Source organism: Dunckerocampus dactyliophorus, chromosome 1 (genome assembly GCF_027744805.1).
Source record: "Dunckerocampus dactyliophorus isolate RoL2022-P2 chromosome 1, RoL_Ddac_1.1, whole genome shotgun sequence".
In the NCBI taxonomy this organism is placed as follows: Eukaryota; Metazoa; Chordata; class Actinopteri; order Syngnathiformes; family Syngnathidae; genus Dunckerocampus; species Dunckerocampus dactyliophorus.
This window is the reverse complement of record NC_072819.1, coordinates 16,973,098-16,986,455: the sequence shown is the minus strand read 5'-3', so window position 1 is coordinate 16,986,455 and position 13,358 is coordinate 16,973,098. Positions and strand designations below refer to the sequence as shown.

Below are 13,358 nucleotides of genomic sequence, written 5' to 3'. Positions count from 1 at the left end.
CTGACCCTGCATTTGGCTAATCACAAACACCATTAGTGACAACAAACGTTATGGAATACATGTTCTGCCAATTTAAAGTTTTCTTTAAAAACGTATTTAAAAGGCGTAAAGGCATGGGTAATGGTCACAGAAGTGAAATAATAGTTTGGTAGAGTTGTACAAATGATAACAGCAATAATTTAGCGCATCAAGTCAGACAGTATGATATCTTTTTATCTATACTCTTGAAGTGTTTGTTATTTTTATGTCACAGTGATCTCCTGCAGCAGATTAAAGGGGAAGTACCCCAGCTTGCGTCCAGTGCTGACCTTCAAGTAGCCACCTTTCTCATCTCCTTTCTTCACCACAATCTGAAAGGCAGAGTGACAGTAAGAAGCAGTGCAGAAGTCTTTCTTTTGCTAATACTTTCATGCTTTAGCAACATACAACTAAAATGATACGAGATGTCGGTGAACACCTTATCTGTAAATTTTGATATTTTACCTGATCTTTCTTCAGTGTGATTTGTCCCATCTCTCTGTTCCCGACAAAAGAGCGCGTCACCTTGTAAACCCTCTCAGAGGCGCGCACTTTTATGAGGTAGTTGGTGGGGAAATAGCCGCTCTTCTCCCCCATCTTGCCCTGGAAACAGAGCAGGCAATTAAATTTGATTTATTTTATATTTTTCATTTAATTAAATTTAATTGATAGATTTTTGTTTCATTATTTTGTTATAAAATGCTGCATATCTACAGTATAACATTTTATTGCCTGAAGACCTCACCCTCCACCACTCTTCATTGGAGTCATCCAGCACTGTGATTCGATCACCAGGGCTGTAACATGCAAACAGACACAACATCAGTGACTAAACAACATCAGTGACTAATTATTTAGCTTACACATTACTGTGTTATTATGTTTTAGTTTTTAGCCTAATATAACATCCAAAATTGTGTATTATACTTACTGAAAGTCAAGATCATCCTTTTCTATGGCTTTGAAGCGGTAGAGAGCCAGGTAGTAGTGCGACTGGGAGAAGGTTCCCTTGGTCTGTTGTTAAAACAGTACAGATACAGTTTTTTTTTAATCTATGCAAATCTAGAAACAGTACCACACTCTACTGCCCCACACAACACAGAAAGGACAGGGGAAGGCGTCAGGAGCACATTTCTTTACGGCCTCCATTATTCACTGAAAAGTAGCTGTCCATCATTTTCTTTCTTATCATGTTTTTGGGCAAATGTTACACAAATTGTTACACATGGAAGCACCATAAAGTTCATCTTTACAGATGCTATGTCTGCTCTGCAGCCGGTGTATTTTATGGTAATCCGCCACACTTTATCCCACCATGATGGTAAAGGTAATAAGTTACAGCCACCAAGGGAGTTGTGGTGTTCATTTATTAACATTTACTCAACGTTTAATTGGGGCTCTTTGAGTGGATACCACTATTACCACTAATCTATAAGGGTTATGAGACAAGTTCATTTCTACAAATTCATTTTGCTATTGTCTCGCTACTCTGTACTATATAGAATATATCTATTAAAACCACAGTGAGAACTACTGGATCTGGTGGGGCACTGCCCTTCGTGCCCTTATTGCAAAGTTTTCTACTGCACAGATGTTTCCAGCCGGGTTTCTCCAATTATTTCAGCACAAGACCCAAATTAGGGACCCAAACTTACATTGTGTATTGCCATTATATTGACATACAGCAGTGCTTCTTAAATAGTGGGGTGTTGGCGGTGCACAGTGAACTATCGGGGGGGTCGTGGGAGGCAGGAATACTTTCAAAGTCACTGTAAACTTGCCAACATGTACATATTTATTGTTCCCAACATGCAGTTTGACTATTGAATACGCTTGTATGCTTCACAGCTCTCCATTTTGTTGCATTTTCCTGGTTTCAGTTTCGAGTTCAGTCTGTACAGTACACATAAATAAATAGATATTATGAGTTTCTCAATAGTATTCCAAATAGGGGGAGGGCACTGAAAACACTTCTGTCCCCTGGCAGGGCATGACAGAAAATAATTGAGGACCAGTGACATACAATAACAAGTCAAAAGTTAGTCTGTTATTCATTAGCATGAGAAAGTGTCTCTAAACTTTTGAACACAACAGACTTGAGTTTATTGCACTCACCTTGGATGGAATGAAGTAGTTTACAGCATTTTACATTTACTTTATGTTAAAATGCAGTATGTTTTTGCTTACTTTTTCATCTGCTTTTTCTCCTCCTTTCTCCTTCTTTTCTTCAGGCTTCCCTGTGCGTCGCAGTAAGAGTCAGTCGTCAATCATTCCACGAAGCTCTGTGAATAATGCTAAATTCTATGCTGGACTTATTTTATATAAGTAATAAAAATACCTTCTCCTCCATCCTCATTCTCTTTGGGCTGTTGATTCTCATCTTCCTCCTCCTCCATCATCATCAGCATCTTGAGGAAAAAAATTATTTTGATTGCACTACCACTTATTATACGAGTTATTAATCAGAGCCCTGAAACGTGTCCCTCACTTACATTTTTCTTGTCATTTTCATTCTTTTTGCGTTCCTTATTGGCCATGATGACGCCCACCCTCAGTGTGTCAAAGACGGGGTCGTTCCGGTTGGGATTGTCTGCTCATAAGAGACAATAGGAACATTCTTCTAATGACTACGCTTCACAGGCACAAGATGTTTTATGTTTGGTTGAACGTTGGGCGGACCCACTTGGATCTGGTTGGTCGCTGCCGTACAGAGGAGAGCTGTAGGCCCGTCTGAATCCAGGGGGCTAAAAAGCGCAACAGCAACAAAAGGTAATGGTCGCCTTTACGTAATAATGATATTTGCATTGCTTTGAGTGGTACATACAGTGGAACCTCAAAAGAATGACCCCGAAGCTGTACAATTTAAGATTCAACCAAAAAATACACCGAGTCAAGACTTAACACCACAAGTGCTTTTTCTTTGGCATTTTTGTGTATTTCTCTCGATGCCACCACACATTGCTACAAGAGATGGCAAAGATGGAACAATGTGATGACACAGAACAGGAAATGGAATTTATTGTGACGTAAGAAAAGCAGCAGAAAAAAAAGTCTTGGCAACCCAATACAAAATGGCTAAAATGCAAGTGATGAATGTGTAATTTGTTTTGAAATATGCAGTGCTTAACTCCTTTTTGCACTTGAATGACATTTAAGAATGTTAAAAAGTGCGACACGACGTTGACCTGCCGCACACATCTGTCACATGTCATCAAAGGGTGAGTAGTTTTGTTTTGTTATACAGCTATTAACTTGCAAAACGGTGATTGACCTTATAAGCGCAATGTAGAAAGTTGACTCGCCTTGTGCAAGCCTCCCTCTGTGCCACACGTCCCTCACGTGCCAACAAAGGATGAGTAGTTTTGTTGTATTTAGGTTTATTACACAAGTGTTGTGTATTTTGTACACTTATATGACTGAAAACATCGCCTGCACGGTTAATAAAGGTTTTAAGATGGCCGCAGTTTGACACGGGAACAGATTATTTCTACAGTATTTCCAATGAAACAGTTATTCTAAATTTAAACAAAGCAGTTTAGAGGTTCCACTGTGTATTGTTTTTTGGTCAGTAATTGATATTGTTAGTACCAAGTAGCTTGACATGAGACAAAAGACACTCACTATTTTGCCAAAACATTTCTGGAACTCAACATAGGACTGACATGAGTGGTGAATGTTGGTCTTGCAGTTTTTACACCTCAGAGCAAACTTGTTGTTCACTAAAGATCGGAATCAAAAAAATGTCAGAAACACCTGGTCAGTTGAAATTGTGTAACGTTAGCATCATTTGCAAGATACATACAGACGATCATGCGAGCGCAGACGTCACAGAACTTGGGTTTCTTGCAGTAGTGGTCCTTGAACTTGTGAGGTTTGTCATTGACACGGACCACAGGTGGAGGAGGTTCTGGTTCCTTCTCCTCCACCTCCACTTCCTCTTCATATATGAAGTAGACCTGCAAACATATAGAGTGTCTAGCTTTGATCAAAATGGTCATCTTGCATGTGAAGAATTCTCCCTGGACAACGGTCATTATAAATGAAGAGTGCGCTACAAAACCAAATAACTGCCAGGCCATCTGATTAGTGCCGGGTCAAAAAACATTGGCCCTGGAGGCAACCTCCCGATATTGTTTTTTTTTAAATAACTTCACAAGATGCAGTTGAAGGATCATGGGCGGTCAGCATCCAGCAACTTTGTGCTTTAAAATGTTGGTTGTGCTACTCAGCTGTTGGTGTGAAAGTCATGAGTGCTAGACTTGCCGTACTCATCGGGACAATTAGACATGCTGGCTGAGCAGTTTGCAACTTACCACTATTACAGCATTGGTTCTGTTGCTGTTGTGTCGTGCAACTCACATATATATAAGGAGCGCTACATTTTCCTACTTTCCACTTTGTCATGCACTCAAAAGTTATATATATAGTAATGAGGAAAACTGTCCAATTATCATTTGTGTTCAGTTTGCTCAGCATAGTATTTATGCTAATTACATTGTTTTGTCATGCATTACGGTTTTTTTTTTATATTTTAATTGACACGCCAGCTGCGTAAATTTGTCCCTCTTGGAATAAAAGATTATAGAAGGTTATATTTATTATCTAAATCGACACCATCACCACTGCATTCCTGTTCCTGCTGGTGGCTATTTTAATAAAACGGCGTTTGCTTGACACATCCTTTGCCACTCACCGTATCTCCGTCCTCCCTCACCACATTTTCAGGGGCTGGAGGGTTGTCATGGATGTCCACAGAATTTTTGTCATCCTCCCTGATAGATAAGATGAAAATATTCCACACAAAATTGGAGGTTTTGTTTAATTAAGTCTTATGAGACATACCGGAATAGAAAAATTAAACTGTATTTCACGACATGGTGTGACTGACAAGCCTGGTAATGGCATCAAATTGCAGTCTCATTTCTATATACATTTTTCATGTAACTATTATTCATAAAATGGCGACCACTAAGACACAGGGTTTTATTTTGACTACCTCACAAATGGAAGTAGGTTGACTAGTAACATTTTGACAAATAATTTAAGAACACTGAATTATTGTCATTGGGTAAATAACCAAAACAAGTTTAAATACAGCTTGCAAGTATACTCACTGGTCCATGGTTGTGTTGAAACTGTCACCACTGCTCCACCTGTAATATATATACTGTATAGTACATAGTTAGTATTCATAGTGATCGTATTTTTTGTGAAAAAGTGTTCTCCCCCTTCCTGATTTTTTTGCATGTTTGTCACACTTAAATGTGTCACCTCATCAAACAAATTTAAATATTAGTCAATGACAACACAACTGAAAACAAACTGCAGTTTTAAAATGATAGAAAAAATCCAAACCTACATGGTCCTATGTGAAAAAGTGATTGCCCTAAAAGTGATTAAAAAGTGAAAAAGTGATTAAAACATAACTGCTGCTTGTCCAATCACTGCAAGACTCCCGTGTCGCAGCGGTCTGTAAACACTGTGGCAAATGTACACAACAATGGACAGGCGACAGCGCAGTGATACGACGGGAGAGAAAGTAATGCCGAGCGATTTTGAGGTCTGATTTTTTCGAGTAGGCATTTTTGTGATGCAAATGTATTACTCTTTTGAACGCATGTTGTTTCGAGAAGCCAAACTCTTTACTTAAGTGGCCCCAGCAACTAATCGGAACTAAGTTCCTCATCACCGAAATCCGACCAGAGCTCGACTCAAGTCACTGTTGATGTACTACTCCCAGGTCGCCAGCCCGTCGATTGTGAGCTACCAGTGGATCTTTGGGACTTTTCGAGCACAAGAACATTTTGAAAAAAATTTATTGTAACATCAGTGCCCTCAGCTCCCTCAGAGTGGCCAACAGGCATACATTTTGTCCACTGAAAATGCCCATACGCTTTGCCGCTATCCAGGCAGCAACCCGCAAGCCCCAGCAAGGAGCCCAGTCCCCAAAAGACTGAGGTACACTAGTACACCGGTTCGCCTGGTGCTCAGAATTGCCACCCACGCTAGCAAAAATGTCGCACGAAAGAGGGAGGGAGTGACAGAGCACTGCAGCGACGTGCCTTTGCTCACAACAGTAATTATTGCATGTTAATAGGGTAGTGTCCCTCACTTAGCAAGTAGCAAAGTCTGCCTTTGCTACTTCAAAGTTAAGGTACAAATATAACTCCATAGACGTGCACCTTCCAAAAAATTGTTGATCCGCTACGACGCCGCTCATTAAGGACTGACTGTTGAAGCGCTTTGACCAGCCCCTCTCTCCTCAATCTGCATCACTCGCCCACTACATTAAGCCAACAAGCCAAATAGTTGTGGTTTGCTCATGGACCTGATGCCACAAGCCCAACCCCGACCAAGAGCCACAAAAGTAGGTGTATGGGGGGCTCAGGGGCCATCTGCGGGCTTGGCTCATTTGTCATTGCATCACTGCAGAAACACAATCAAATTTAAAAAATGATAAAAATACAGCAAAAGGCACAATGAGAAAAAGCTGGAATGTTGAAACCAACAACCAATAATAACACAAAGCATATGGTCTCAAACATTTACGTGTGACAAACATGAAAAAAAATAAGAAATCAGGAAGGGGGCAAACACTTTTTTACACCACTGTATGTCATCCAAGGAGAGGTTGCACCGACCCACAGAGACATACACACTACACTTGTGCACTTGACCCAAACTATTCTAAGCAACTGAAATTGAATCTCATCACAGCTCTAAAAATGTGGACTGCACTATCAAATGACAAAAATCTAATGTTTTTGTGTTGTTCTTTTATGCAGTTTTTCAGTGTGTATTATTGTCCAACCAGTGTTTAATACAGCAACATAGCACACCATTTTAATGGAACGCCATATGCTAAACTGGCATGCCATGCAACTATTTCCAAATATTTTCTCTTATTACACATGTCAAAAGAACTGGAAAATGCGTACCTTTTTTATGTGAAAAGCGGGTGCTAGTTCAGTCCTTCAGCTGCTGTTTTGTTGGGGGGGTGTCTAAGTCCTTTAACCCAGTTGACTCACCTCAGGACACTTTGTCAATGTTAACACTCTCTATTCTTGTCCCTTTAGGTGATTTCCAACCTGATTTCCAGGTCCAAGTGTGAGCAAGGTTGCCTGTATATTGGCAGACGATGCCTATGGTGTTTGAATGAGTGTTTACGTGAATGCCAAACTGAGCACTCATGTGTCACACTGACTGTTTGGGACAGCTGGGGACCTCAGACGGTGGACCCACCGAAGATGAGGAGAAATTAGACACCTTCTCTTGCCCTCTGTCTGCTTTGAATGTCCGCTTTCGGATTCATAGCAGCAGGGAATTAAGATTTAATTTATAGCAGACATAGTTTGACCCTGGAACTGATTATTTCCCATTACATTATTTCCTATGGGAAATATTGTTTCAAAATTAACACATTCTTAAAATAAATAAATACTTAACTTGATGCATAGTTAAGAGCAGGAATATTCAACTAAATTGTTCTAGGGGCCACATTTCAGACTCCCTTCATTGTTGTTTTCATTTTGTGTATAATCAATGCAAAGGTCTGCCATGTCTTACATGTTTTACCTCACCTAAGGGCTAATATAGTGCTAAATTAAAACACAAGCAAGATGTTGACGCTGGTTAAAGATCATCTACACTATATGACAGGAACACTCTGCTTCTTTTAAGGACCTACTGCAAAAACGATAATCAAAGATCCTCTATATCAGGGGTGTCCATACTTTTTCCATGAGGGCTGCATACTAAAAAAAAGTCAAAGGATGCAAGGGCCATTTTAAGAATTTTTATTTTTTTTAACAGGCTAAACAATCCAAAGTAGATACACGCAGAAAAACAGCCTGCATTTCAGCATTGTTTTATACTGTAGGTGACAAAGCATATTATTATTAGTTTTATTAGTATCAGTTGTGGTTTTTTGATTTTTTAAAAAATTGTTGCTGTTGTTTTCCAGTTTAATTGCATTTGTAGAATTTACAGCAGGCCAATAAAAAAGAGGTGTGGGCCACAAATGCCCCATGGGCCACATATTGGAAACCACTGCTGTACTGTATATGACAGCACTTTAGTGTTTTTAGGAATCTGATGCAAAAATAGTCACCCCCAAGTTTTGAACTGAACTTGTGGGTTGGTTTGATGCCATTTATAATTGTTATATATATTTTTTATTATTACTTTAGTTTGTGCAGTGATATAAGTACTGATACCCACAAACAGATTAAGCAAGGAACTCAAACAATGCACTAAAATGAGTGATTTAAAAAAAATAGTACAAGCAGTTGATGTTTATAAAGTACAAGGAAGATACATACAATACTTAATATACAAGGCCAAGTCTAATCACTCTTACACTGGCCATTCATTTTTCATTCTGGTGAGTACATTGTCTGTACTCACTCATTATAAGACTGTTTCTGTTAACTATTAACCGTTTAATCAGTTATTAACTATTTATCATGATCATTAAGTCTGCTATATAATCATATAGTATAATAATATAATTCTTGCAGTAAGTACAGTATATACCTTGACTGACATTGCAGTACATATTGGCTTATCACTTTCCTATGTACTTGGCAAAGACTACATTTGGAAAACAGGAGATGAACAGATGAATTGCAATTGATGTGAAATGGACGAGGGGTAGGATTAAATAAGTTTTGCTTCTTCCTACTCCTCGTTAGACATGTGGGACTGTAGCGTGTGATGTACTCAGGTGTAACTTGTAAACATGTTCAAAACGAATTAAACCATAACCAAATGACGAAGCACGATTATGTAACTACATCACGTTATATATTTAGAAAACAAAAGCTCTTACACACTAAAATAATTTTTTAAAAATTACATTCATATATAAATGTAGAATTTTCCAGATTAGTTACGTATTCATAATGACGTTTTCTTGAAGTTTTTAATCTATGTCCGTTTAGAAGGCTACAAAGCTCCCGTTGCATGCTGGGTAAACTACTCCTCGAGCTGCACAGTGCGCATGCGTTACAGAAAACTCCATTATTATTTTTTTAAGATGGGAATCTAAAATAAAAAGGCAACTGTGAATTTAGGATTACCTGACTCGTAATGGTTTTGGGAATACATTGTTGGAACGCAAGACGACGACAATAGAGGACCAGAGAGGAAAGCAACGACGTGGCTAAGTGTAAAGCGGTAGCGGGACATCCTCCACTCCTGTCGGGACACTTCAAACAAATCAAGTAAATTCACTGAGCTAGCTCTGCTATGTTAGCCGCTACGCTCTGCTAGCATTGTAGCCCCTTTACCCCCAAAAGGGCGCCGTCAAATTGAAGCCTTATTGCCCCCTTTGTTTATACATTCAACTTGCACACGTTGTTCACACGTTGGCAGTTCACCGCATTAATACGCCAGCAATTCGGGGGGAGAGTGCTTCTTCATATTTGTGTGAACCGTCAAAAAGCATCCATTTGGTAGCTCAAGCTAACGTGATTCTCCCGCGAGCCAAGCGAAAGGCGAAGACTTCAAAAACTTCGCCAGCACAAGACGCGCCTGACGCCGTGAAAGGTGAATACGTTCACCCGGTCGGAGCCCTGAGACCTTTTATGTCCTTTATACACTTCACTTGTTTATGTGGTGTTTAGTTGTGTGTTGAAACGGTGCATATTGTGGTGGCTAATGTGCAAGAGTTGTGCAAGAGGAGTGTTTTTGTACGCCTGACAGCTGTCACGACAACAGTGCAAGCTGGACGCGGCTGCTAGCTTAGCTGTTAGCCTAGCATTTTAGCTTATCGAGTTTGTATTATTTTCTACAATGACTGCACATTTCAGTGATGTATTACTTAACGATTCGCTTATTCGACTCAGCTAAATTTGTTAAAGCGTGACAATTTTGTGGTAAATCCATTTTACTATGCAGCTGGACTCCCAATACAACAAGGGCCTATCTACATAACACACCCTCCCACCTTCCAAGTAGCCTGTGCTAAACTTGTAATGTTTGATCTCCGTGTGCTTGTGTGAGTGTGTATGTCGTGGTGTTTGTAAGTGGCTTTGCATCATATTTTGTGGCGGTTATTTTCATGTTTTACCCCATACTAGCATATTCCTACTTCCCATGTTACATAATCCACCTCCACGTTTCTTTGGCAGGCGCACCATCATCATTTCAGCTAAGCTTCTCGGATGTGAACTGAAGACAACACATCTGCAGGATTGCCAGGGACACTTTTGGACATTAAGTTTCAGTGGGGCGCTTCTAACCCACCACCAGCATGTTCATCAGACAGTTGATACCCTAGCCAAACTTGAACCTGGCTCCTCAAAGATGACAAGGTACGCTTTGGGTGCATTCACACTTGCCATTTGTGGACTGTTTGCTCTGCTAGTACGGTTTCTTTGGTCAAGTGTTATTGCAGTCCAGAACCAAACAGGGTGGCTAAGACTGCCTGAGAGATGGGTCTTGGTCCGTCTGCTAGTGGATTCTAGTCCTGGGTGACGCAAGTGTAAATCCCAACTACACCAACAGACCAAAACATTCAATATGATAATCCCAAATACAACCGAAACCGGTCGACGCCTAACAACAGCCAACAGAAAGCTGAGTTAAAATAATAAAAAAATAAGAGTTACAGGGTCACTGACTTGATTCATAAACTTTGCTTAAATATGGTATATATTGTTTGTTATTATGTTCAACATTGTTCTGTTTTTGAAAGCGAACTGTAAATTTGCAAAAATTACATTTGTAGTTTATGGCACCAGCCATGACGAACTAGCTCACAGCTCAGCCTCATTTCCGGAAGTGATGTAATCGGCATAACACCTCAACTGAAGCAGAGTAAAGAAGCGCTTCTTGAGGTAGCTCGTCGACTTTGCTTGGATGTTACAGTATCAGAGTGATACTGTAAGTTTGTTTTCTTTTGCAAAAGAGGAAGGTTTAAGACAAAAATGGACGAAGCAAGTGCAGAAAATGAGACAGACTGACACCCACCTCGAGTTCTGTTCTTTGCAGTGATCGTTTCACTGATGACTGCTTTGAAGGAACTCCTTTACAATAGGCATTTGGCTTGAAAGTACGGTAAACACATTTTGAAAAAGAATGCTATTCCACCAGTATACAGAAAAAAAAACAAGACGGCAAAGAATGACCACTACGACATTTGGCACAAGAGAGTAAGTCATGTCTTGATTACATAATGTCTTCTAAACACGATTCCATGATAGCGACAAGGCTGCAAAGCATTATACATGTTATATTAACATCTTATGTTATATAAACATCTTATGTTTACAGAGATATGTGTACTGTGGGTGGCGGGGATAGCGACGGTGGCGAGCGTTCATCCTTGACGTGCAGCAATATATACAAAAGAACAGGTTATAAACAGGCCCTTTGTGCTCATTAAGAAGTTGATTTAAAATGATAATTGAAGGATAAGCAACTCCAGAGTAATTTACACTTATCATTCTGTGTTTTGAAGGCGACCAATCATCTCCACGTCTTAACCCTTTAAGAGCCAAAGTCGGAAAATTGCGACAAGCAACATTGCTGAATTTAACACGCCATCGAGACAAATATGATTCCTCATGTCGTTACTATTCTACACAAGGAGATGGGGGACATCTGTAACTTTAATCTGAGCAACATCTGTAGGTGTTTTTTTTTTGCAAAGTGTAATGAGTTTGAAACCCCGTGTACACAGGAGTTCACGGCCGATAACGTGCATTAATACAACTTCAGAGAAAGTAAAGCCGAGCAATTTGTGAGGTCAGATTTTTTTTGAGAAGCCAAGCTCTTTACTTAAGCAATCCCAATAACTAACCGGAACTACATTTCTCATCACCGAAATCCGACCAGAACTGGACTCACGGGACCAAGTGCAGGGTAAGTCACCGTTGATGGACGACTCTGCAGATGGGGATGCCATACAATTTCATGACAAAAAAATCCTAACTATCACTTTAAGTCCATGTTGTGCAAGTTCTCTCTTTCTTCTTCCACTGTTTCTTCCTTCTCAAAAACTATTGACATGCCGCTCAAATCTTCTCTATAATCACTGTAAACATCCTCTGTCTTGTACACTGTCATGTTTGTTTACCTGGGCGATATTACCCCGATGATGTCAATTTGGGAAATAAGGCTGAACTTGCGAGAGCTAGTTCATCATGGCTTGCGCCATGAACTATAAATGTAATTTTTGAGAATTCACACTTTGCTTTAAAAAAAATCAAACAATGTAGAACATAATTACAAACAAAATATAAAATATTTAAGCAAAGTTGATTAATCATGTCAGGGACCCTTTAAATGTGCAGTCGTTAAACCTATCTGTCTTTTTTAAGCAAAGTGGTTGTGTTAATCGTTATAGTTTGGAGTTGTCAACTTCCTGCGACATATCTTTGGAAACCTTTTTGACATCTTTATCTAATTTACAGTATATCCTCTTTGTTACATCTCAGCTGGTAAAAAATCTGCTTTGTGTTTTCGGTGCGTGAGGTCGTTGTGAGTGTGTCGGACAATGTACATGTCACATGTCACGCCGTCCATTCCAAGCACAACTATGCAAAATGCTTAACTGAGAGCATTATTTGGTCCGCTGACAGAAATCCAATTGTGAATGCAGACCAGACCATCTGTTTAAATTGTTGGACCAGACTACAGTGCGGCACTACAAGTGTGAACGTTACTTTAAGACTGTTCCTTTGGTTATGTTCTAGCAGTACACACATTTTGGCAGCTTGGTTGAGGTAATAAAATGATATTAATACAGGTTTATTGCATTGACTCATAACATTTATTTAATTTTTTTGTCTTTTTAAATATGCTGTAAAATGCTATCAAAATAATACTGTTGTACGTTCCAAGCTACTGGAAGGCTGCAGCGACAAAATGATGGGAGGCAGTGACACAGGCAGTGGGGACAAGGATGGGGTGGTCACCACTGCAATCCACATCCCCATTGGCTGGCAGAGGAGAGCGGATGGCGGCCGGGTGGTCTACGTCAGGTGAGTTGCTTCTGTTTAAAAATATAATTGCAGTAAACACAAATGTTAACTGCTGAATCTATTCACATGAGAACATAATAAAATGTGTTTTTGTGATTTTGTTCAGTCCCAGTGGCACTTCCCTATCCTCCCTGGATGAGGTGAAGACCTATCTGTTGACTGATGGAACCTGTAAATGTGGTCTAGAGTGTCCACTTGTCATCCACAAGGTAAATCTGTTTTCCTTGCTTGCGGTAACACACTTGGTCCCGTGAGCCGAGTTCTGGTCAGATTTCGGTGATGAGGACCCTAGTTCCGGTCAGTTGGTGGGGCCACTTAAGTAAAGAGTTTGGCTTCTCGAAACAAAGTGTG

At 39.9% G+C, this 13,358-nt stretch overlaps 2 protein-coding genes across 4 annotated transcripts in view; one reads left to right on the top strand and one right to left on the bottom strand.

Moving 5' to 3' along the window:
* stac3 (SH3 and cysteine rich domain 3) lies at positions 1 to 7,143 on the bottom strand. Its single transcript, XM_054783770.1, has 13 exons — positions 6,957 to 7,143; positions 5,133 to 5,185; positions 4,712 to 4,790; positions 3,821 to 3,974; positions 3,640 to 3,737; positions 2,702 to 2,762; positions 2,511 to 2,608; positions 2,357 to 2,426; positions 2,206 to 2,255; positions 950 to 1,032; positions 764 to 815; positions 484 to 621; positions 1 to 350 (listed from the first exon to the last, which is right to left on the bottom strand). The coding sequence occupies exons 2-13, from the start codon at positions 5,138 to 5,140 to the stop codon at positions 243 to 245; spliced, it is 999 nt and encodes a 332-aa protein (XP_054639745.1). The 5' UTR covers positions 5,141 to 5,185; positions 6,957 to 7,143; the 3' UTR covers positions 1 to 242.
* A 1,866-nt stretch (positions 7,144 to 9,009) lies between these two features.
* Positions 9,010 to 13,358, top strand: part of mbd6 (methyl-CpG binding domain protein 6) — a 36,468-nt gene continuing 32,119 nt past the window's right edge. For 2 of the 3 annotated variants that reach the window (XM_054779261.1, XM_054779244.1), the window contains exons 1-4: positions 9,010 to 9,567; positions 10,152 to 10,334; positions 12,868 to 13,007; positions 13,114 to 13,216. In XM_054779261.1, the coding sequence (XP_054635236.1) occupies positions 12,892 to 13,007; positions 13,114 to 13,216 (219 nt within the window). In that variant the 5' untranslated portion in view covers positions 9,010 to 9,567; positions 10,152 to 10,334; positions 12,868 to 12,891. The remainder of the gene's footprint in view (positions 9,568 to 10,151; positions 10,335 to 12,867; positions 13,008 to 13,113; positions 13,217 to 13,358) is intronic. The other variant, XM_054779251.1, reaches the window with a different exon arrangement.